The sequence below is a fragment of the Beta vulgaris genome, chromosome 1 (genome assembly GCF_026745355.1).
Source record: "Beta vulgaris subsp. vulgaris cultivar EL10 chromosome 1, EL10.2, whole genome shotgun sequence".
Lineage (NCBI taxonomy): Eukaryota > Viridiplantae > Streptophyta > Magnoliopsida > Caryophyllales > Amaranthaceae > Beta > Beta vulgaris.
In genome coordinates this window covers 36,118,020-36,142,560 of record NC_079202.1, presented here as the reverse complement: position 1 = coordinate 36,142,560, position 24,541 = coordinate 36,118,020, and the positions used below count along the sequence as shown (strand labels likewise).

Genomic DNA, 24,541 nt, shown 5'->3' with positions numbered 1-24,541 from the left:
CTCGTGNTGTCTGTCATCTTCCTCAATACTCTCTCTCCTCTGATAAGTTCTAATATCAATTGGTATTTATAAATTGATGAAAAGTCAAATAATCTGATAAGTTCTAATACAAAGATTTATAATTCTAAAAAATTTCTAAACTTGTGATTTGGAATTGAATTTAAGATTTTCAAATCCTGAATTTAAAATGATGCATTTGAAATGAAGTCCTATTCCCAAACACAACCTTATAGTACTTATAGAATCCTACAAAATCATACCCTAACGGCCTAACACATAAAGGATATGTGCAACCTATTGATCACCACTCGCTAACTATGTGCACATATCCTTTATGTGCAAGCTATTGACTATATGCAAACTAAAATTTGTTTTCTATATCAGATCAAAACCTTTATTCATCATTAGTCTGTGGGTAATTTAAAAATTAAAACCGTTGCAACTTAATAACGAAGGTGGTATATATGAAAGCGAGCGAGTAGCAGCAACATCATTGAATTGATATGGTACGATTCGAAAGATAATCAATCTAATATGTCCATATATATATATATTACAAAGAAACAACCGATGCCATAACGAATTAAACTATAAACTAAATTGTAGAATATGATGAACCAGGAAAAAGAATTAAAGACGAGGCTACGTTATTTTATTGTTCTATTTTTTATATTAGTGATGGTGATGATGCTTCTTTTGCTGCTTGAGCTCCTGTTTGGCTTCTTTCTTCTTGTGATGTTCATGGAATACGAAACCAGCAGCACCAACTGCAACTGCAGCTGCTACCCCTTCTTTCACCTTGTGTTTGTGAGCGTTCTCGGGGTCTTTTTTGGCCTGTTTCTTCTCATGCTACAAAATATTCACAAGGAAATGTAAGTATGAAATTAAAAAAAAAAAAAAAAAAAAAAAAAAAAAAAAAAAACTAGCTAAAGAGTAAATATGTGTTTGATAGTACTTGATAGAGAAGCTTATATTGTGTTTAGGCGCAAAGAACAAAACGAATGCATGTAATAATCAAAGGACTAAGCTGCTCAGCTTATTACTTAGAAATTCTCTATATGTTTCTATTTTGTTCAAGCAACTGCACATCTCATATGATTTAGGGTTTTTTTTGGAAGTTACCAATGAAAATAGGATTTTTGTGGCAAAACATTATTAAATTTTTTTTTTTGAAGAGAAGAATCAATTGAAATACTTCCGTTGACAACTTAACACCACATTATAATTTTTATGCCAAATTATCAACTTTACGCCATTGAAAATATAGCTTTTCTTGTTTTGTTTTATTTTTCCCCCTCTTACAATTTAAAAGCCCTAATTTCCCTCAATTTCCCCTTTTTTCCTCAATTTATTAAAGCTAAACCTCTCATCCTAAACCTCAGAGCGGGTAGTAGTACTAGTTAGAGAACTCGGAGCAAGTACACTCGTCCGAGTTCGTAGAGGAGAAACGGGTGAACCTAGACCGAAAATCAGACTTGTTATTGTTGTTGGTAAGCGAAAATATGGAACAATGTGAGTGAGTGAGGAGAGAGGAAGAGAGAGGGAGTGTTAATTAGTGAGAAGATGGAGAAGTGGGTAAGAAGGAGAAGAAGATGACATGAAAATTTTCGAGAGAGAAAAAAGATGGGGATCTCGTGAAATAAAGAGGAGAAAACAAAGAATGTGAGTTGACAAAAAAAAAAACCGAGGTTTTGGGAGAAACCAATTGTGAACGCCGTAAAGTTGACAATTCGGCTTGAAAATCGTAATGTGGTGTTTAGTTGCCAACAAAAGTATTTTAGTTGATCCTTCCCTCCAAAAACAATTTTAAGTTGTGTTTCCACACAAAAAGCCTATTTTAATTGTTTCTTTCCACCCAAAAAATCCTATTATTTAATGGACTATATAATGTTATAATAAATCTATACCAAGATACATATCACATGCTAAATGTTTTTGGGGAAAACTAGTGGTGTCAATTCAGTTAACCAGTTCAGTTCTGGTTTAAACCAAACAGTTCAGTTGACTTCAGTTCAGTTAATTCAGTTTATTTTTCCGAACTTAATTGATTCAGTTTAAACTTTTTCGGTTTCAGTTTCGATCCATACAGTTAATTCAATTTTCAGTTAAGTTCAGTTCAGTTTACAGTTTTCTTTTGGTTTGACCCGTACAGTTTTGGTTTAAACAGTTGACTTTTTACGGATTACTATCAGTTAAACAGTTATTTTCGGTTCGGATTTAGTTATTTTCAGTTTCTTAAGGAAACCCGCATTGACTCGGGTGAAAGTTAATATAGGTTATGTCGTGTGTTTCGGGTCTCGCTTCGGGTCAATCCGTTATTCATTCCAGGAAATTCCAATTGAGTTGGACTTTTATCACATAGGTTAAAGTGCCGTTAAACTTGTCGAGCACAACAATGGCACCAAGAGACGTATATATATTTGTCTACGAAAGGGCATTTTGAAGTTGCCATATTTTCTATAAAATTATTTTATTAAAGGTTCAACATTTGGCTGATATTGAAAAATTCAATTTCAAATTCTTCATTATTCTATAGTCCAATGTGTAACTATCAATGATGAATTTGTGACTGGTTGCGGTCAAAGATTAAGATGATGATTGATAATGATGATATACTTTATAAATCAGTTAATGTAAGTGGTTAAGCATTATGTCTTCCAATGTGCCAATGTATAATGGAATTTGAAACAAAAAACATCTACTTAAATAATCCAAGTATTTATTAGTGTACATAATGAATGTGTCAATGGTAGTCTCTAAGTTAATTTAAGATAACAATGCGATATTTGAGTTAATCGTCTTTATGTGAAATGCAATTTTGAAACATAAAACATATGATTGAACTAATATGTAGTTATTGGGTTAGATGGACTATGTATATCAATATAAGTCATTAAGTTGATTCAACATAGCTATATTCTATTTAACCAAGTCATATTTAATTTCAACTAATTTTGAAACTAAAAATATCCAATTGAAGTAGAATAAGTTGTTGTCAGACATATGAATAATGAATGTATCATTAATAAGTAACATAAAGCGATGATGAAAATAGTAATAATACAAATAATAGTAATAATAACTATGATGACACTTAGTCAGTTACTCTTAGTCAACTCGTGTGTGCGATAAATAACTATGATGACAATGAAAACAATAACAATAATGAGCATAAATTATAAGAAGTTACTATCAACTCAATGAAATTCATATAAGTTATATCGTTACACAATAAGTTCACTTAAATAGATATAATCTATCTGTAAAATTATTTTATTAAAGGTTCAACATTTGGATGATATTGAGAAATTCAATTTCAAATACTTCATTATTCTATAGTTTTTCAATGTGTAACTATCAATGATGAATTGGTAATTGGTTGTGGTTAAAGATTAAGATGATGATTGGTAATGATGAATTAGTTTACAATTCAGTTAATGTAAGTGGTTAATTATTACGCTAATTGTCTTTTAAGGTATGATGGAATTTGAAACAAAAAACATCTACTTAAAATATCCAAGTATTTATTATTGTATATAACGAATGTGCCAATGGTAGCCGCTAAGCTAATTCAAGATAACAATATGATATTTGAGTTAACAATCGTCTTTACGTGAAATGCATTTTGAAACATAAAACATATGATTGACCTAATATGTAGTTATTGGGTTAGATGGACGATGTATCAATAACACAAAAGAACTGTTTTAGTAACAATAGCTATGATGACACTTAGTCAGTTACTTTTAGTCAACTCGTGTGTGCAATAAATAGCTAGCTATGACGACAATGAAAACAATAACAATAATAAACATAAATTATAAGAGGTTACTATCAACTCAATGAAATTCATATAAGTTATATCGTTACACAATAAGTTCACTTAAATAGATATAATCTAACTCAATGTTATTTCCTAATTAATTTACGATAAGTGAGACTATGAGATAATTGACACGAGCATATATCGATTAAATGAAAATATTAATTATTACTATAAATAATTAAAAAATATTATTGAAAATGGGGACATTGGGTATGAGATTTGGGGTTTAAGTTTTGGAGTTTATATAGGGTTTAGTTGTTTGGGATAATAATTCATTAATTTAGTATGATTATTTGTTCTTGTAAAAAAAAAAGTATGATTATTTGTTTTCTTAAGGCAAAATCCAATACCAACTAAGAGGAAAACCTAAACCGTTAGATCATTTAAATCAATGACACATAAAAAAACAATACAAAGCACACGGATCAGAAATATTAACCGTTAGATACAATCCATAAACCAAATTGAACCGTTAGATCGTCTCTCAGCCATCTCCATATAAAAGATCAAAACCCTATTTCCTTCCTCTCTCAGCCACCCAGCGGCCAGCCCAATTCTCTAACCTTCATTTTTTTCTCATCTCCCCGCACCTACATTCTATCTCCTTCTCTCTGCATTCACCTGGTCTTATATCTTTCCTCTCTAAACTTACTTTTGTTTTCTCTGTCTATCTCGGCCCTTGAATCTTCGTTTTTTTACGGCGAAATCGCAAACTTAAGCGAAGAACCAAATCGGATCCAAAGCGAAGAAATTAGACCCAAGTTGGTGTTTTTGTCGTGAAAATCTCAAGAATCGAGGTTTTTGAATATAATTTATATGTCTTAGTTTTACATCTGGATTATAAGATAATTCTAGGTCTCATCAGGTTTATGTAGATTTAGAATTTATAAGGTTTTATGCTAATAGTTTTTTATCTTTTATGTTTTAGATCTTGTTTTTAGGAGAACTCTGAATTTCTATTATTAATTTTACATCTTCTGTAATTTATTGTTATTTGTTCATCGTTGTAATACATCTAGAGACCATATGGTGGAAGTTACAAAATATTCCTTCATCTCTTTCTTTGATTTCGTTTGTTTGTAAAGTTTCCAGCCTCAATCTTTCTTTAATTTGTAATTCTGAATATTTATTTCTAATAATGTGAGATTTGAGAAATTAGATTTTAGGTGTTGGGTGATAAAAAAAAAAATATAAGCTTTCAATTTGATTATAATTTTCGAATTTCTTACTAGGTTGTTGAATTGTTGTAATGTTGTAATGTTGTTGACAAATGAGTTAATGCGTACAACTTGTATAATTGTATAGCTAATAAAGGAAAAAAAAAATCAAAAAACAGAGCAATTGCTAGAACATGTTTGGTTTTGTTTTAGTTATTTTATCTTGATTTTGAGTAGTATTAGTGATAGAGTAATTTGCAGGGACTTGTTTAGTTCAAAGGTTGGGACATTAGTTGATTTCATTAATCATCTCCTTAACTCAATAGATAAGAGCCATAGAAGTCAGAAACAAAACTACAAATCGGTCATGGCTTCTGTTGAATTTTTTGGGCAGATGGATTTTTTCGGTCGTTTACAAAAAACAAAAGGCAAACCACTGAACCAACACAATATAAAGTAAAAGTTTGTTGGGCCAAAAAAAAAGGTGTGAAATTGTATGTTTAAAGACATTGTTAAGATTGTTATTTGAATGTAGTGATTTATTTAGTTTAATTTAATGAAAACTATCCATTATAAATTATTATATTGTTTATTTTTGTTAATCTCTCCCACGTCAAGGGCCCATTTTTTAAATTTTGTCTCGGGCCTAATACTATTCAGGAACATCTCCTTCATTTAGTTCATCCTATTCGGTTATTCACTTGTTTGGACTTTCTAGTATTTGGACTTTTTAAACTTTAAATTTGAAAGAAACACATAAAAAAATAACGTGGTGAAACAGAAAAAAAAAATCCAATGTTAATTGACCGTTCAAGCCTGGATAGATTTCTTTCCAACCCAAGATACTTTAGAAAATTGTTAAAGTTCTACGTATATACATACATGTTGTGACTTATGAGTTATAGCCTCTATGATATATACATTAATAGATGTCAAATCAAAACAAGAGAGTAATGTACACAAATGATTCACTTGGAAGCTTGTATATTGAAGAATTCAACTTTTTAATGGAAATAGTAATTGAAAATTGAAATCACTTGTTTTTATCGTTGTCTAGTATTTAAGGTGTCATGTCACCGTACGCCAATAATTTAGATAAATTAAAAATTACGAAATTAGGTGTTATATTTTTGAAACAGTTCAGTTAATTGAGTCTTTGAGACAATTATTGTATTCTATATAGTTTAAAACTATTTCATTCAGTTTGATTCGGTTTATTATAAAACAGTTTTATTCAGTTTTATGCAGTTCAGTTAAAAGAGTTTGATTCAGTTCAGTTAAAAATAGTTTTATTCAGTTTGATTCGGTTCAGACAAAAACAGTTTGAATCAGTTCAGTTAAAAACAGTTTTATTCAGTTTGATTCAGTTCAGTTAAAAACAGTTTGAAACAGTTTTCAGTTAAATTCAGTTCATTTTCAGTTCAGTTCAGTTCAGTTTAAATCGGTTTTTCGTGCAGTTAATTTCAGTTTGGTATGTTTTCGGTTGAGTTTCAGTTCAGTTTCAGTTCAGTTAATTGCAGTTTGCTTTAATCTGATTGACTTATCGGTTTTTAACTTTTCAGTTATGGGTCAATTCAGTTCAGTTTATTCAGTTCAGTTGATCAACAGTTTGCAGTTTAACCATCGGTTTTCAACCAAACTGACAGCTCTAGGGAAAACACAAGCTCAGGTTGAAGAAGAGCCTGGCCACATGTACATACAAACCCAATCTATTGTATCCTAAAATTAATTGATAATAGAAAGAGTAGGCCTATTTGTTAATTATTATCTTCTTTCTTCTGTAATATAATACTCGTATATATAATATTATAATGTATTAATGTTGGCCTATGAGCAATATTTATATGGACTTTGGCCTAGGGCTAGTAGACATCTCCTTAATCCTTGAGCAATGATAATGAAATGCATACATTTTTTCTAAAAACAAATTCCAGACGACAACAGAAATTTATTATGTATAGTAAATAATAATATCTTAAAATTACCAGAGCATAAGTACCAGCAGCGACAACCGTAGCTTTTCCAAAATGTTGAAGGTGTTTATGGTGCTTCAATTCCTTCTTTGGGTCTTTTTGCGCTTCCTCCTTGCGATGGTGGTGATCAGTCATAATGTTTTTGATATCTTTTTAAAATATTAAGTAAAAAAAAGTCGAAAGATATTCAATAATTTGATAAGATACGGAATATAATGATAATATCTTATGCTAATCAAAAGATGTTTGAGTTACATTCTAATAAGGTATGTTCAGGTGTTTATATATAGGCAGTGAGACACAATTGTTGCTTCTTGCCTAAGTTAATTTACGCGTGTCATACGACTAAATCAAATTTCGCAAGCTACCTTCGCCGTGTTTAATAATAGTATTACCTGTGTTCAGTTCAGAGAAGCTTCAAAACCTATTATCATGCATGCGTTCGCGACGTCATCCTCAACTTTTGTAGATAACATTTCTATTAAATTGGTCACCTAATTATACTCTCAACTCTTTTTCTTTAATTTTTTTTTTTTTTTTTTTTTTCTCTGAGATTGGTTCATACGTGAGGATTAGTTAGAGTTTTCTTAATTTTTTTTTTCATGTGTCAGGCTTGTCTTCTCTTTTCTCATAACTCAATTATGTTTCATGATTTGACGATATGGGAAGTCCCCTCAGAAAAAAAAAAAAAAAATTGACGATTAGGGAAGAACGAAATCATGTTGTTAGAACGAAAGCTCGTTAAGAACAAAGAAATATTAATGATTGATGTTTATGCGGATTTGCAAAACATCGATGTTGATATCGATGATGAGGATATGGCTATATTATGTTGTTGTGTTCTTTACCACCTTCGTATAAGCACTTTCGAGATACCTTATTTTATGGTAAATAGGATTTGAGTTTGTAGGATGTTAAGGAGGTCTTAATAATTCTAATAATTCTGCTTACACAAATGCTTTGGTTGCTCATGGTGGAATGAATTCTGGAAAAATCTGTAACTATTGTCATGTGAAGGTTCATATTAAATCTGAGTGTTTAAAATTAAAGAAAAAAATGGAGAAAGGTCCAATGAGGATCAATATACAAATATTGCCGACACTATTCATGATAATCTTGCACTTTAGGTTTACAAGATTTGGGACTGCGGTTTCTACGATCTCTTTATGTTTGGTGTCCCCTTGAGATCTCTTGGTAAAACGAGAAACCGTGTGGATTTTTCTTTTTTTGAAGTCTATGATAGATTGTTTTTGAGGTTGTAAGAAAGTAGCAATCTTGGTTATGCATTAGATTTTGTTCTAGTCATCCTATTTCTTATCATAAATTTGGTACTTTTGTGTTTATTAAGTACAATTGTAATTTAGAAATTATTGTTATCATTCAGTTTCTAGAATTACCTTTGAGTCTATTGTTGAGATGAAGAATTGTTTGAAGGGAGTTTGGTTAATTTAAAGAAGCATGCTTGGCGTTGGTGACTAGATCTAGGCCATGTGATAGTTTTGTATGTGTTTTGGTGTTCGAAGACGCATCGGTACACAATTATAGAAGATGTTTGTTTTCAGGATTGCCTAAAGTGAGTAGGCTTATGGAATTTTATTTAAGGTGCAGGTTCTATGATGTTTGGTTGAGTATCACTTCTTGCTTTTAATTAGGTGGAGTTATCTTATTCGATGGGTTTCAAGTGAAGGTGGATAATTGTTGTTTATAACTTGAAATCTTGTGAATGGTATAAGGCTGAATTTGAATGCACATATCTCTCAATATATAGATGTTTTTGTTGTGATTCAAATTGGAGGTGATAACTATTTATGCTAAAATTTTCCTTTTACGATAGAATTAAAGTTAGGGACGATTTAACCAGATTATCAGTATGACAATGCAAGGAATGAGTGCAAAGGGGGTTAAAGGGAAGAACACACAGAAATGGTGACGCGGAAAACCCCAATGAAGGTGGGTAAAAACCGCGGGTGGAGATGGTTCCACCAATCTACTATCAGGGACTGTCGTTCCAGATAAACGACGATCGTTACAGCTTAAGTTTTTCTCTAAGTACAAGTGTATAATGTCCTTTAGTTGAGTAATCTTCCTCTTGCCTTTTCTTTTGTATATCATATGTCGTAACTTTCTCTTTGGCTTAACATCACATGCAAATGTTGCGACGTTAACAATCAGATTATAACGACTTAATGAAGGTAAATGCAAAGGAATCCATGGTGTGACCCCGTATTTTTATACTTGTTTTGTAATAGTTATATTATGTAAGTTTATAAACAAAATTATTTTAAAATATTTTTTTATTAAATATATTTTATTTTCCACTTATTGACCCTACCTTAGAAGGGTCAAAAGCTAATCCCTAAATTTCCTAGGTTAACTACCCAATTACACATTATGTCGCTATTATAAAGGAGGGAGAAGGAAAAAAAAGAAAAAAAGTGGAAAAAGGTCAGGTGTTTCCCCGCAGCTTGCTTTCCTTTTTTTCATTCATTCTTTCTTCTATTTTTTTCCTTCCTTCTTTTGTCGTTCTTTTTCTTCTCCAACACACCGTTACATCTTTAAATTTGTTATCATTTATTATTACACATCAATCTTTAGTGACCCATCTTCAACATCTCCTGGTTTTGTGGGTATTTCAAAGACGAAAATTTGGATTTATGGGCTTGGGTTTTTGGTCGAAAATCAGAGCAAAGTAGGAATTTTCGGGTCTCTTATTGTGTAATTTACCTCCTCCATTCAAGTAAGTTATACTTTTGAACTTTAATTTCGTGTATGGTTGTTTTTTTTTTATGAATTTGGGATTTTGTTAACTAAGGGTTCATAACAAAATCGAATTAGGGGAAAATTTCTATTATGTGAAATTTGTATGATTGGTTTATGTTTCATGTTTAATTCGATTTAGTTAACGTATTTTCCATTTGGGTTTGCGAAATTATTGTTTCTAAAGTATATTCTAAAATTTGTGATTTGTGGGATTGTTATTAATCGCCTATTTTGAACTATAAGTCCATGGTTATAGTTTTTTAGTACATAAAAAAGTATCAAGAATTAGTATGAGTTTTATTGTAGTATAAAGATTCTAGTCAAGTGTGGTGTTATACTGTTATTGTAGTTGAGTTTCCAACTTTCCAGTGTTGTGGTGTTGTTGTGATGCTTAGTTGTTGTAGAATGGATTGAAGGTGGGTATCAACTGTTCTTTTGGTCGACACGATGTTTGTTTGGCTGCTGACGAAACATTCCCTGGCCCAAATTTTGGCGTGCTACAACACGAGTGTAGTTCTTGCAGTTTTCTTATTTTTACTATACCATGCATGTTTAGTTTGTGACTTAGGTTGATCATGTTCATAAGACTTTAATAGGAAACAAAAATAAAATAACATAAAATGAAGTATTTGTCATAATTGTATATTATACATACATGTTTGCGATTTTGTTGGTATATAGTTAGTTCTTTGTCTAAGTTATATGATTAATCCTTAAAACCATATGGGTTCTATAGTTTGTATATGTGACTTTCATTGACTTTTGGCCAATTAACTTTTGTATGTGCTCTTTTGAAATAAATTGAGTTAAGTTGAGTCGTTTCCGAATCAGTCAAAACTCATTAGCTAGGTTATGTCATTTATAGGTGAATTATGTGAAGTATAGTCAAGTGACTATTATATCGTAGATTGCGGGTTCGTAGAAGAGCCTTTTCACTTGAGATTAAGATATATTGATTGTGGTTGCTGATAAGGTAAGATTTATTACTGTGCTTGTACATACGAGTTCAGAAATTATTTTACATTGTTTGAAAATTTATTTTAACAATGAGATTGTTTTATGAAGTTTATATGTTGAGATCTAAATGGTTCTCTATAATTACATTGAAAGAGTTTATGAGATTATTTATGAGATTTATAATAAAAGGAGGAAGTTCCTCAATGTTACCAAGTTTAACAAAAATGTGGGGTTACTGGTAAACAGTATTCCTCGAGTATGGAAGTATTTTGAGTTAACAGTGTCTCAACGATTTATTTTAGTAGTTGGGAGTATATTGATCAATACTCTTGCCATTTGTCTTCCTTCTTGGTACGTTATCAAGTTAGGGGTATGCATACTAGGGACTTTGGTGTTTACGTTATCTAGTGAGCCTAGCTAGCTGATTGGAATTGAATTACTTCCTACTCACAAATTACGAAAGGTTATATTTGAATGTTTTACATAATACTCACTCTGTTTCCTAAAGATCTTCCTTATTACTATTCCTACAAATATTAAGGAGGATCCACTTGTGTAGGGTGTGGGGTGGGTAAAGTAGGAGAGAGAAAGAGGTTAAGATAAATAAACAAATAAAAAGGGGTTAAAGTAGGAGAGAGAAAGGGAGTAAAATTGAATTAATAATGTAATGGTGGACCATATGATAAGGACATGAGAGGGTAAAAAGGGAAAAACAAATTCCAAATAAGGAATAAAGTAAAAGAGGAAAGATCTTTTGGAAACGCACTTAAACAGAAAGAGGGAAGATCTTTAGGAAACGGAGGGAATAGTTCATAAAGAAAGAAAGATTGGATTTGAGATTGTTAGAAAGTTAATATATTATATATATATAATTGGTACAACTTTTAAATGAATTTGGAAGATATTCCTATATATCTTACCTGCATATTGAATAGTTTTGTTTTATTATAGTATTAAATCTTGCTGAGCCTTTGGCTAATATTACAGTGTTTAATGTGTAGGGACTTGAAGATAGTTAGCTTTCGGTTGGGTCAAAGAGTGTGTTGGACCTTTTTTGATTTAACAAGACTTTAATAAGACTTTCGTTGTTATTTATTTGACTATAGGATTTATATTCTGGTTTGTAATAATTAATTACTCTCTATCGAGCTAGTCTATAATAATTATTTAGAACTTATTGTTTTTTTTTTTTAATTACAACCATTAGCCTCGTGGTTATCATTATTAATTATCGCGACGTAACACCTTTGAATTTCCGATTTTATTTATTATAAGATGTTTTTAGAAGTACTGATAAGGGTGAATAGTTATATATTTCTAACCTTCTTATTTACTCTTACTAGCTCTTTATTAGTATTATAAACAATAAGTTGTGGATTTCAATTGTTTTCATATATTATTTGAAATTATGTTTATTGGATTATTTTTTTGTTTGACATATGCTATGTTATCTTCCAGTAGTGATATATCTCATGATTGACACGTACATTATAATTTTAGAGTCAAATAATCGGAAATTGTCTTTGGTGATTAATGGGCTAAACCTATTAATACAAACTTAATCCATAGATTAGGAATAAGTGAGCTAAAGCCCAATGTTACCAAGTAGCACACATCAAGAGAATAAAAAAGAAAAGAAAAGAAAAGAAAAAGAACTCTACTTGGGCTAAAGATCACACGACACCGCTAAGGAAGGAGAAAACAAAACCCTTATTGTTTTAGACTGGAGTTCCATGTGGGGCAGAAGAAGTAAAAAGGAGGAGATTGTTTCTTTGGGATGGGGGATATCACTGGCTGCAACAAGGTTTTGGAGGGTCGAAAATCAATAAAAGAAACACGGCAGCAGTACCAAGGGGGCGGTAGTACGAGTTGTCATAGTCTTTTATCGATTATAAAGTAATTTCTTATTTTATAAAGTACTATTTTAGTAATAGTAATTGATATTTTTGTATATCATATTAAATTTAATTTCAAAAACATTAATTTCATAATTTATAGAGTATAATTTAGAAAATTATTTATAACTAATTTTGAAAAGTCAAATGTGATTTAAATACAAGTATACAATAGGAATATATCGTATTTGACTTTATCTATAATATCTAGCCATAAAGGAGCAGCAGGTGATAGACTAGTTGTATTGGCATCACCTCTGCTCCCAGAGGTCAAGGGATAGGGTCTCACCCATTGTAGGGAGAGATCCCCAATTTACCTCCTTCCTTGCAAGAGACTTCATCTTACCTTTTAAAAATATATATGTATATATCTGGCCATAAATAACATATTGTTGACATATACCAATGTATAGGTCACATTAAAGTATTATGATAACTTTTTTCTTAAGAACACTATTGACATCAAACGTAGTAAATCAATGACAATATGGAAGTTTAAGTTGTTGAAGATCCAACTTTAATTTAGTGGAAGGGAGTATGTTAAAATTAGTCCATAGTATGTTACTAGCCTTCTATGCACGCGATGTGTGTATTGATTGTTTGACTCTGTTTTTAATAAATTTCATCTACATATAATTTTAAAAATGTGATTTATAATTATTGTTGTACAAACTAATGTAAAGTGCTTATAAATTGTAATGAACATTTATATGTAAGGTCTTATAGTCAAATTAAATTTGTAATTTTTAAATTAAATAATTATTTTTTTCATTGTGTCAAGTTACTTTGTTAATGCTTATTTAGTTTAATTTATCATTAGAATTTTGACTCGATCTTTAAATTAGGAAATGATATATTGTAGAAAATTTGAATATCCAATTATATATTTAGTTGAGGATAAAAAAGACTTTTTAAAGGGAGCTACCATAGTCCATAACTCCCCCTTGGCTTATATGATAGAAATTACTGGAAATAGTGGGTAGCTTATTCTGGCATGAGCTAAGTTGATGGGATTTTTTTTTGTTTCTTTTATTTATAGTCTTTGTTAGTTATTTTATTCCTTATATAGAATCATGTAAGAGATTGAATTAGTGGAAATAGTGTGCAACTTATTTTGCCATGGGTTAAGTTAGTGGATATTTTTTTTTATTTCTAATCTTTCATAGTTGTATTTTCTCTTCTCTTCTCTCTCTTTTCTTAAAGCCCGACCAATAAGTAGGCCCATCCCAGATATTTTAGAGGCTTTGGGATAAACTAAAAAATATGGGCCATTTATAATTTCATTTACTATTCTTGACATATATTGATTTCAATATATTAATGGTCAAAATTAAATTCACTAGTAGAATAAATGCTATTTGCTGCGGTTAAAAAGTGCCCTATTGCTACGGATTTGGGCGCGCAGCAATTAAGGGCGCAGCAATAGGTATTAATTATATTGCTGCGGTTTTAAACCGCAGCAATATTAACAAATATTGCTGCGGTTTTTATGCCAAACCGCAGCAATATATTTATTTTCAATCAGATTTAGAAAGCATATTGCTGCGATTTTTAGGTAAAACTGCAGCAATATGCTATATTTAATAATAAAAAATAGACATATTGCTGCGGTTTTTCAAGTAAAACCGCAGCAATAGGGTCTGAACAGGTAAATTTTTTTTTTTTTTTTTTTGCAGCCATCAAATTTGAAAGACAAAAAGATTAAAAGCAAATAAAACAACACTTATTGAAACTAATAACAAAAAAAATTATTATACAAAATTCAAAGACATAAAAAATTCAAATTGAAATATATTATTACATATATTTAAGGCAGAATATAGAAAACCAAAATTATAGTAACTAAAAAAACAGCAAAAATATTTAAGGCAAATTATAAAAAACCAAAATCATACAACTCATCAAAAGTAGTATTCTGATACACAAATAATTACTAAAATATTATAAAAACAATTACAAAAATTGAGGCTGGACGAAATAATCAACAAACGCAAAAAACCTATCTAAATAATAATAAAAAAACCAGATCTGAAATAATAAGAAAAACGACAAAATACACAAATTAAATCTGAAAAAATCAAAATGAAAATCTTCGATCTTCGAGAATTGAACGACTCTTGGACTCTTCGATCTGAAAAAAATCTTCGATCTGAAAAAAATCTTCGATCTGAAATAATAAAAAGATCTTCGATCTGAAAAGGACGCAATATTAAAAAAAACGAGAAATTGAATATCAAAATCAGAGTTGACAGAAGGCTTCAAGAGGAACGACGAGAAAAAAACGAGAAATTGAATATCAAAAAACGAGAAATTGAATATCAAAATTGAATACCTGATGAAAACAAGATCTGAACGACGAAGGCTTCAAGCGCGAGGAACGACGAACGCTTCGACAGGTACGACGAACGCTTCGACAGGAACGACAAAGGCTTCGCGAGGAACGACGAGGGTGAGCTTCGAAGGGTCAAGTCTTCGATCTGAACGACGACCGAAGCTTCGCGAGGAACGACGAGCCACTAGTAATGACGCAAACCAAGACACGCATCTCAAAAATCAAACACCTTACTCGCTTCGTCGGCTTCGTCGGGTCGCACAGGGTCGCACAAAGTTGACATAAGGCGAAGGTTTAGAGAGGTTGAGAGAGTTGAGAGAGATGAGAGAGAGAAGAGAGGGTTGAGAGAGATGAGAGAGAGAAGAGAGGGTGAGGCGCTGAGAGAGAAGGTGAGGGGCGCTGAGAGAGAAGATGAGGGGGCGCTGAGAGAAAAAACCCTAAGTGTGAGGCGCGCTGAGAACCCGTCTTCTTTTATGGGTAAGTGAAAGCTAATATTGCTGCGGTTTCCTAATAGGACCGCATCAATATATTAAAAAAATATTTTTTTAATATATTGCTGCGGTCCTACGTGGAAACCGCAGCAATATTAGCTGTACAGGGCCCCACATGTTTTTAAAAAGGTAACCGTTAGACAATATTGCTGCGGTTTTGGGCGGGAACCGCAGCAATATTGTCAATTTCTATTTTTTTATTTTTTTTGCGTGTTATATTGCTGCATATAGGTAAAACCGTAGCAATATAACCGCAGCAAATAGCATTTATTCTACTAGTGATTAGAAATTTAGAAATAATTTCTTTAGCTAATGAAATCTAGATTCATTTTTAGCTTACATTTTTAATAAGATACCAACTGGATTGATGGTTATATTGTTATAACATATCTTCCTAAATTAAGTCAATCTTGCTTTTTATGTTTATCACGTCATTGTCATTGATGCACTGTCAGTTGGAGTTTGATGTTTTGGTTACGATTTGGGTAAGATCTTTGACCTTTTGTATTACTTTTAAATATTTCTTTGGGTTTGAATTGTGTAAAAAGAAAACCACCTTCCTAATTCAATAGTTCCACTTTGATATTCACGTTTACCAATACACTACTTTATTAACATGTAGTATCTTTAACTATCTTTCTTATCGATTCATACATTTTTTTGTAAAATAAAACATTAAAAACTAATTAACATTGAGATAAATGTAATGACATTTTATGTTTACATATGTTCTTATATACTTTTATTAACTTCTTAATTATTTTTTCTTGGGATTGAATTGTGTAAAAAGAAAACCCCCTTCCTTTTTTAACATTCCACTTTGATATTCACGTTTTACCAATACACTACTTAATTAATATGTAATATCTTCAACTATCTTGCTTTATCGATTCATACAATTTTTGTAAAATAGCACATTAGAAATTAATACACATTGAGATAAATCTAATGACATTTTATATGAAAATATGTTCTTATATACTTTTAGTAACTTTATAGTCGATGTGGGGTTAATCAATAATTGAACGTTTACTCAAAATAGAAAGGGATAGGAAATAGCAAAATGGACAAGGTTAATACTCTATATGAGAAGGGGAAAAACCCCACTTATTAAAAATTAGATAGCTATTAAAATCATTTAAAACAAAAGAAAATCAAAAAAATAAAAAATAAAAAATAAGAAATTGAAAAAATGAAAGCCACCTTAGGTGGGATTTGAACATGGGAAAAGACCGAGAGATACAAAATATCATTGCGTCATACTGTTGACCTAACTCTACGCTTGTTAAATTAGTAAATGTAAGTAGTGTAGATTTATTTTATAATCCATGGTAGATTACTAACCAGCAATTTGGGTTTTTTTACCTGAGCCCTGGCCATGATTAGGGACGGACCTGTCAATTAAGTGCTCAACATGTTATGTAAGACATGGCTTTTTTGTAGGCTTCAAAATATAAAAAAATAACCCTAAAGAGTAAATTCTTCAATAATGTTCAAACTTCTTCTTAAACTATGAAAACTCTCTTTTCTTAACCGAAACTTTTTTCAGAACTATTTACCAAAAATTGATCGATTTCATGTTACTCCTCAAAAATAACTACCTTTAGTGCATTTTTTTTTTTTAAAAAAAAGAATAATTACGGGTCTAAATTTTACAATATAATAGGGCTCAAACATGTAGACGGTCCAAGTTCCCTTATATCTCTAAATTCGCCATTACCTTGTGATCTTCTCAATAAAGCAAGCACTATGCATAGAGTATAACCCTTTTCTTCGAGTTAACGGTATGTGAACTTACATGATCATCATACACTAACGGTTTAACACATAAAGGATATGTCATATGTGCAACCTATTGATCACCACAAGCTAACTATGTGCATATACCCGTTATGTGCAAGCTATTGACTATATGCAAACTAAAATTTTTGTTCTATATCAGATCGAAACCTTTATTCATCATTACTAATATTTATGACTTGAAATCTTGTGAATGGCATAAGGCTGACTTTGAATGCACATATCTCTTAGTTTATAAAAGCTTTTTATGTGATTCAAATTGGAGGTGATAGCTTGTTCAAAGGGATTTCCATAGACAGGTCATATGCCCAATTCCGCTGAGAAACGAGAATGTTACGCCCGTTTTATGCAGAACTGCCGAGAGACATTGCGACTCGAGACAGAAACAACTGATACGGGTTTGTGATTGAAGTTGGAGTCACTGTATATGACAAAGTCTGTGACAACCCGTCTATTGCTAAAATGTAGACTTCATGATCTTAGTCTAGAAGAAGGCAAACCACTTAAGTCTCATTTAGATGAATTATTCTCTATAATTATGGATTTGCAAAACATCGATGTTGAGATCGATGATGATGATATGGCTATTAGGTTGTTGTGTTCTTTACCACCTTCGTAAAAGCACTTTCGAGATATCTTATTATATGGTAAATATGATTTGAGTTTGCAGGATGTTAAGGAGACCATAACCTAGAGAGATTTAATTGACAATAAATTGGTTAATAAATCTAATAATTTTGCTTACATAAATACTTTGGTTGCTCATGGTGGAACGAATTCTGGCAAAATATGTAACTATTGTCATGTGAATGGTCATATTAAATGTGAGTGTTGGAAATTAAAAAAGAAAAATGGAGAAAGGTCCAATGAGGATCAATCTGCGAATATTGCCGACATAATTCTTGATGGTCTTGCACTTTAGATTTACAAGATTTGGGGTTGCGGTTTCTACGATCTTTTTATGTTTGGTGTCCCCTTGAGATCTCTTGGTAAACGAGAAACCGTGTGGATTTTTCTTTTTTGTGGAGTCTATGATAGATTGTTTTGGTGTTCGTAACAAAGTAGCAACCTTGGTTATGCATTAGATTTTGTTCTAGTTATGCTATTTCTTATCACAAAGTTAATACTTTTGTGTTTATTAAGTACAATTGCAATTTAGATTTTATTGTTGTCATTCAGTTTCTAGAATTACCTTTCAGTTTGTCGTTGAGATGAAGTGTTGGAAGAGAGTTTGGTCAATTTGAGAAAGCATGATTGGCGTTGGTCACTTTATACTCTCGATCTAGGCCATGTGATGGTTTTGTATATGGATTTTGTGTTCGAAAACGCATCGATACACAATTATAGATGATGTCTGTTTTCTGAATTTCGTTTAAGGTGGAGGTTCTATGGTGTTTGGTTGAGCATCAGTTCTTGGTTTTAGGTGGAGTTATCTTGTTTGATCGGTTTCAAGTCATGGTGGAGAATTGTTATTTATGACTTGAAATATTGTAAATGGCATAAGGCTGACTTTGAATACACATATACCTCTAAATATATTAATGGTGTTAATGTGCGTGATTTAAATTGGAGGGGATAGATTGTTCAAATAGCTTTCCAACCATGGGTCATATGCCCAATTCCGCTAAAAGGACCTCTTGCGAGATGCGGAGTATATTCTAGGGTTTTTTGTGCGAGGTTCCTTATGTTATAAAAGGACCTCTTAGTGCTCATTATTTACACATAACTTATGAAACACTTTTAGCCTCTAGAATTTAGGAGTCCCTGTATTATTCTCTCTAGTTTTTGTCCATTATAGTGAAGAAGCTCTAATCCCCCACCTATGTACGTGGTCAAATTTGACTGAACATCGTAAATCTTTCTATTCTTTCTTTGTTCATCTTTATAGTTTTCTCACCTTTATTATTTCATTGATATTCTGTTCCGCATTAATGAAATTATAACATCATTTTTCCTAACAAACTGGTATCAGAGCTTGGTTGATTAAGATCTTAGGTGTTTATAGAACAAGTTCGATTTTTTTTTATTATGTCAATGAAATTCGATATTGAGAAATTCAATAGACAAGTAAATTTTGGCCTATGGCAATTAAAGATGAAAGCCATCCTGGTTAAAAGTGGTTGTCACAAGGCTTTAGAAGGTGCATCCAAAAAGACTTCGGGTATGACGGATGTTAAGTGGGAGGAGATATATTTGAAGGCACCCTAAACGATTCATCTATGTGTATCTAATGAAGTTTTGATAGAGGTTGCCAAAGAGACGACTGATGCGAGTTTATGACTGATGTTGGAGTAACTGTTTATGACAAAGTCTGTGACCAACCATCTATTGCTAAAATGTAGACTTCATGATCTCAATCTAAAAGAAGGTAAACCGCTTGAGTCTCATTTAGATGAATTATTCTCTATAATTATGGATTTGCAAAACATCGATGTTGATATCGATGACGAGGATATGGCTATTATGTTGTCGTATAAGCACTTTCGAGATACCTTATTTTATGGTAAATAGGATTTGAGTTTGTAGGATGTTAAGGAGGTCTTAACTCAGAGATATTTAAGTGACAATAAATTTCTTAATAATTCTAATAATTCTGCTTACGCAAATGCTTTGGTTGCTCATGGTGGAAAGAATTCTGGCAAAATCTGTAACTATTGTCATGTGAAGGTTCATATTAAATCTGAGTGTTTAAAATTAAAGAAAAAAAATGAAGAAAGGTCCAATGAGGATCAATATAAAAATATTGCAGACACAATTCATGATAATCTTGCACTTTAGGTTTACAAGATTTGGGGCTGCGGTTTCTACAATCTCTTTATGTTTGGTGTCCCCTTGAGATCTCTTGGTAAAACGAGAAACCGTGTGGATATTTTTTTTTTTTTTTTTTTTAAGTCTATGATAGATTGTTTTTGAGGTTGTAAGAAAGTAGCAATCTTGGTTATGCATTAGATTTTGTTCTAGTTATTCTATTTCTTGTCATAAATTTGGTACTTTTCTGTTTATTAAGTACAATTGTAATTTAGAAATTATTGTTGTCATTTAGTTTCTAGAATTACCTTTGAGTCTATTGTTGAGATGAAGAATTATTTGATGGGAGTTTGGTCAATTCAAAGAAGCATGCTTGGCGTTGGTGACTAGATCTAGGCCATGTGATAGTTTTGTATATGGTTTTGGTGTTTGAAGACGCATCGGTACACAATTATAGAAGATGTCTGTTTTCTGGATTGCCTAAAGTGAGTAGGCTTATGGAATTTTATTTAAGGTCGAGGTTCTATGGTGTTTGGTTGAGTAGCACTTCTTGCTTTTAGGTGGAGTTATCTTATTTGATGGGTTTCAAGTGAAGCTGGAAAATTGTTGTTTATGACTTGAAATCCTGTGAATGGCATAAGGCTGAATTCGAATGCACATATCTCTCAATCTATAGATGTTTTTGTTGTGATTCAAATTGGAGGTGATAGTTGTTTATGCTAAAATTTGCCTTTTACGACAGTATTAAATTTAGGGACGAGTTAACCATATTATGAGAATGACAATGCAAGGAATGAGTGCAAAGGGGATCAAAGGGAAGACACACAGAAATGGTGACGCGGAAAACCCCAATGAAGGTGGGTAAAAACCGCGGGTGGAGATGGTTCCACCAATCTACTATCAGGGACTGTCGTTCCAGATGAGCGACGATGGTTACAGCTTAAGTTTTTCTCTAAGTACAAGTTTAGAATGTCCTCTAGTTGAATAATCTTCCTCTTGTCTTTTCTTTTGTATATCATATGCCGTATCTTTCTCTTTGGCTTTTTCTGATTAAATGCACTATTAATTTCCTAAGCAATTACAATGGTAACCGTTCCTTGATTATAGGAGGTTCTCCTAATCAAAGCTCAACTGACAAAATCTACCTTCTTTCTTCATGCAATTGATTTCCTCCAACGGCTTTGTTAGCTGAATTACCGCCAAGTTGCCACCTTCCTTTTTCGGACAATCGGTTACTGATTTTAGTTGACCGAGTCTTCGCATCTTCCCGTCACATCTTAGTGTCAAAGTCGCCATGTCATCACATCAATGTCATCCTGTAAACATCAACCATAACAGTTTGTCCCCAATTGTCGAAACGGGGTAACACAAATACCATGAGACAATTGTTTGAAAAATCAAAAAATCACATCAAGTGAAATGTCTGTAATGTAACCAAAATACTTAGCTAAAAAATCTTGCGCGACAGGTAAGGAAAAAATACTGCAGTGACGCTTAGATAAAAAATACCCACAAGGCAACCCAAAGGTCACAATACAAAAAGATAATTTCAAAGAGCCGTTAATTTCTACCCGTTAACCTAAAGTAATGATTACTCTTGGGGGTATAAATACCGCGTGTGATTGAAATTTCAATCCACCCGATCTTTCTCTCTCCAAAGCAAAAATATTTCCATAACTTTCATAAGTTTCTCCGCCGGAAAACCGATCTCTAGCGCCACGTAAATTCCTATTGCTTGTTAATTTCTTTGTTTCGCACTTTCCTTTCTTCTTCAATCGCGTCCATAGCCCCCAGTAGGCATAGTATTAGGACTTCGTGAAAAACCAGGAAAAGTCGAGGGGAAAAGAAAAAGTCGTAGAAAAAAGAAGTGAAAACGAGAACGACCAGTCGACCATGTCAGAGGAAGATATGATGAGGTTTCTAGAGTTAGGAAACTTGCCTGTCGACACAGTTATTAGGAACGCAGAGTCGACTGAACCACCGGAGACATGCCCCACCACCTGGGCAGTGCTTTACGAATACCCTTTTAAGATAGGTCTGAGACTCCGATTCTCCCCCATAGCCAGAGACTTGATGCAGATCTATCAGATCAGCCTAGGGCAGATAATGCCTCAAGTTTGGCGAATTCTAAGCGTCATTGACAGAGTGACGGTGTCTTGGGAAGAAGCCTTTATTCTTCACGATCTCTTACTCTACTATGAAATTAGGGTTAAGGCCAAGAATAGGATAGCCCTTCATCCCAAAGCAAGATTAGAACCATTGGTTGGGGGAGTTCAATCAAATGACAGAGGATGGAAGAGCAGATACGTTTTCGTGAAGAAATCGTCTCTAGGGGAAGCTGGAAAATCCCTGATTGGTGGCTGGAACAAAGAAGGTTTGTTTACTTTCAATCATTTTTTCTTTGCGTCGCGTCGTTAACACCACTCTTACATCGTTTCTTCTGCAGGTCTGAACCCAAAATTACTAATGCATCGCGACGAATCCCAGCGTCTTTGTGACAAATTTCTGGAGACGTCAGAGGAAGACAGACAATTCAGACGAATCCTATTTGCCAACCAAGACAGTTGCTCATCTATGGTATGTGGTAAGTTTGTCTTTTCCCTCTGTTTTAGATTCTAACGACATCAGAATATCCTAACGACTAACACTCATTGACAGGTTCATCACAATCGCGTCCTAGAGGAAGTATGGACTGCAGAGGGAATCTTCTACCGACATTGTGTCTGCGTCAACGACGTCGACGAAGAAAGACACCACAATCGTCGTCCATGTGGACGACGAACAAGAGATTGCGCCAAAAACGCGCAAAACTGAGTTCCTGGCCCCTCCTGACAAGGGTGGGCCATCATACACTATGACCGTCCCCAACGACTTTATGTCGTTGGAAAGGTCAATATGGCCGGAGGCTGACAGATTCCTCTTTCCTAACGCTGAGGAGAGGATAAGGTAGCACACCCTCCCCCGCATGATGTCGGATGGCTTGGAGCTTCTTTTCCAGGTATGGTCGTTTTATTTAACTATGGTCGTTACGACGTACGCGTTTAACAGCAATTTATTATTACGCACCGACACGCATCTTTTCTCTTTGCACAGTCATCACAACATTTCCTTATGGCTAAGAGGGAGATGTCGACACTGCTAAAGGGTCATCAGTCCATGAAGTAGAGGGTGGACAAAGGTGAGTCGGACGTAAAGTCCAAGAAGTCTAAAGTGGAGTCTTACAAGTTGACCATAAAAAACATGGAGGAAACTCTAAAGAAGAATGGAGATGAGTTCAAACAAATAAGGGAGAAAGCAACTAAGTTAGAAGAATCGTCGCGTCGAGAGATCAAGGATCTCCAAGCGAGCGTTGACGCACAAAAGCACGAGCTGGACTTGCTCGAGGCTGAGGTGCCCACTAGGGTCAAGGTTAAGCTCATGTACCAGTTCCTAATGAAGAAGACATCGTGGACGCCACAAAAAGACATAGACCTCTACCTCCACTATATGGGAGCAATGAAGGATTTGATGGATGAGGATGACTTGGCTGCGACGGCAGATTCTCCGCCAAAGATGGATGAGAACGCTCCGTCCTGCGTTGGCTTCATTGCGTCGGACGTGCCACCCGACCCAGAGACTGAGAAGGAAGCCCCAGCCGTCATATCGCCGCCTGTTGCATCACCAGAAAAGGAGACTGACAAGAACTTAGACGCCTAGTCTTTAGTTGCTTTACCTTATGCCTCTTTGCGTTTATCTTTTAGAATTTTACCAAACTTTGTTTTAGGTCACTCAAGGGAGTGACTCTTTCTTTTGTACTTTTGAGTCACCCGTGGGGGTGACCATAACTTTTGACAACTGTGTTTTTTTTTTTTAATTAATCTTATGTTTTTCATTCGTGTGACATGTGTGCATTTCCGTCGTTATTCTGCCGTTATAAGGACATGGCCAGGCGCTTAGTCAGCCTTCATTGGTCGTTCAGACGAAACGTTTGGACTTAGCAACTTAGAATATACATGAAAAACATATAAACACTTACATGTGACTGCTAGGAAAATAGGTGGAACATTGCAGACAATCGTGGCACTTAATGGTAAGACATCCGTCGTGATACATTTATTGAAGCAAGGAAAAACTAAAAGGCTGTAGGTAGTGACAACGTCACTTTTATTTTAATGCATAATAAAATAACGTCTACTTGTCACGTCGTAAGACCGTTGCAACGTTATTGAAACAGATGGAAATGAATTTCTTGAAAGACAACAAAACACAGTGAGATAACACTAAGGTCGCTAACAACTAGCGACGTTGACATGATAGCAGTGTCATTTATTTCTTACATACTGTAAAGATAACGTAACAAATAACTTAACTAGAAGAAATGCTGCATAAGATGCATAACGTTCCAACTACGTGGCACGAAGCTTCCGTCACGTCGGACCAATTGGTAGGCTCCATTGCCTACTACTTTACTAATTTGGTATGGTCCTTCCCATTTAGGTCCTAGCTTGCCGGCGTTAACCTCTTGTGTGTTTTGAAACACTTTCCTTAGGACCCAATCGCCTTCAACGAAGGATTTTGCTGGAACGTTTTTGTTGAAACTTCTTGCGACTATTTGCTGCTGAG

At 33.3% G+C, this 24,541-nt stretch overlaps 1 protein-coding gene and 1 long non-coding RNA gene across 2 annotated transcripts; one reads left to right on the top strand and one right to left on the bottom strand.

The window, feature by feature from the left end:
* Positions 1-521: 521 nt before the first annotated feature.
* On the bottom strand, positions 522-7,223 carry LOC125497401 (abscisic stress-ripening protein 3-like). The gene is made up of 2 exons (XM_048644130.2): positions 6,969-7,223; positions 522-849 (listed from the first exon to the last, which is right to left on the bottom strand). Exons 1-2 carry the CDS (start codon positions 7,089-7,091, stop codon positions 673-675), a joined length of 300 nt encoding a protein of 99 aa, XP_048500087.1. The 5' UTR covers positions 7,092-7,223; the 3' UTR covers positions 522-672.
* Positions 7,224-9,090: 1,867 nt separating this feature from the next.
* On the top strand, positions 9,091-11,926 carry LOC104895958 (uncharacterized). Its single transcript, XR_790379.4, has 3 exons — positions 9,091-9,693; positions 10,582-10,689; positions 11,675-11,926. It is a non-coding gene; the product is annotated as an uncharacterized LOC104895958 (long non-coding RNA).
* Positions 11,927-24,541: the final 12,615 nt, after the last annotated feature.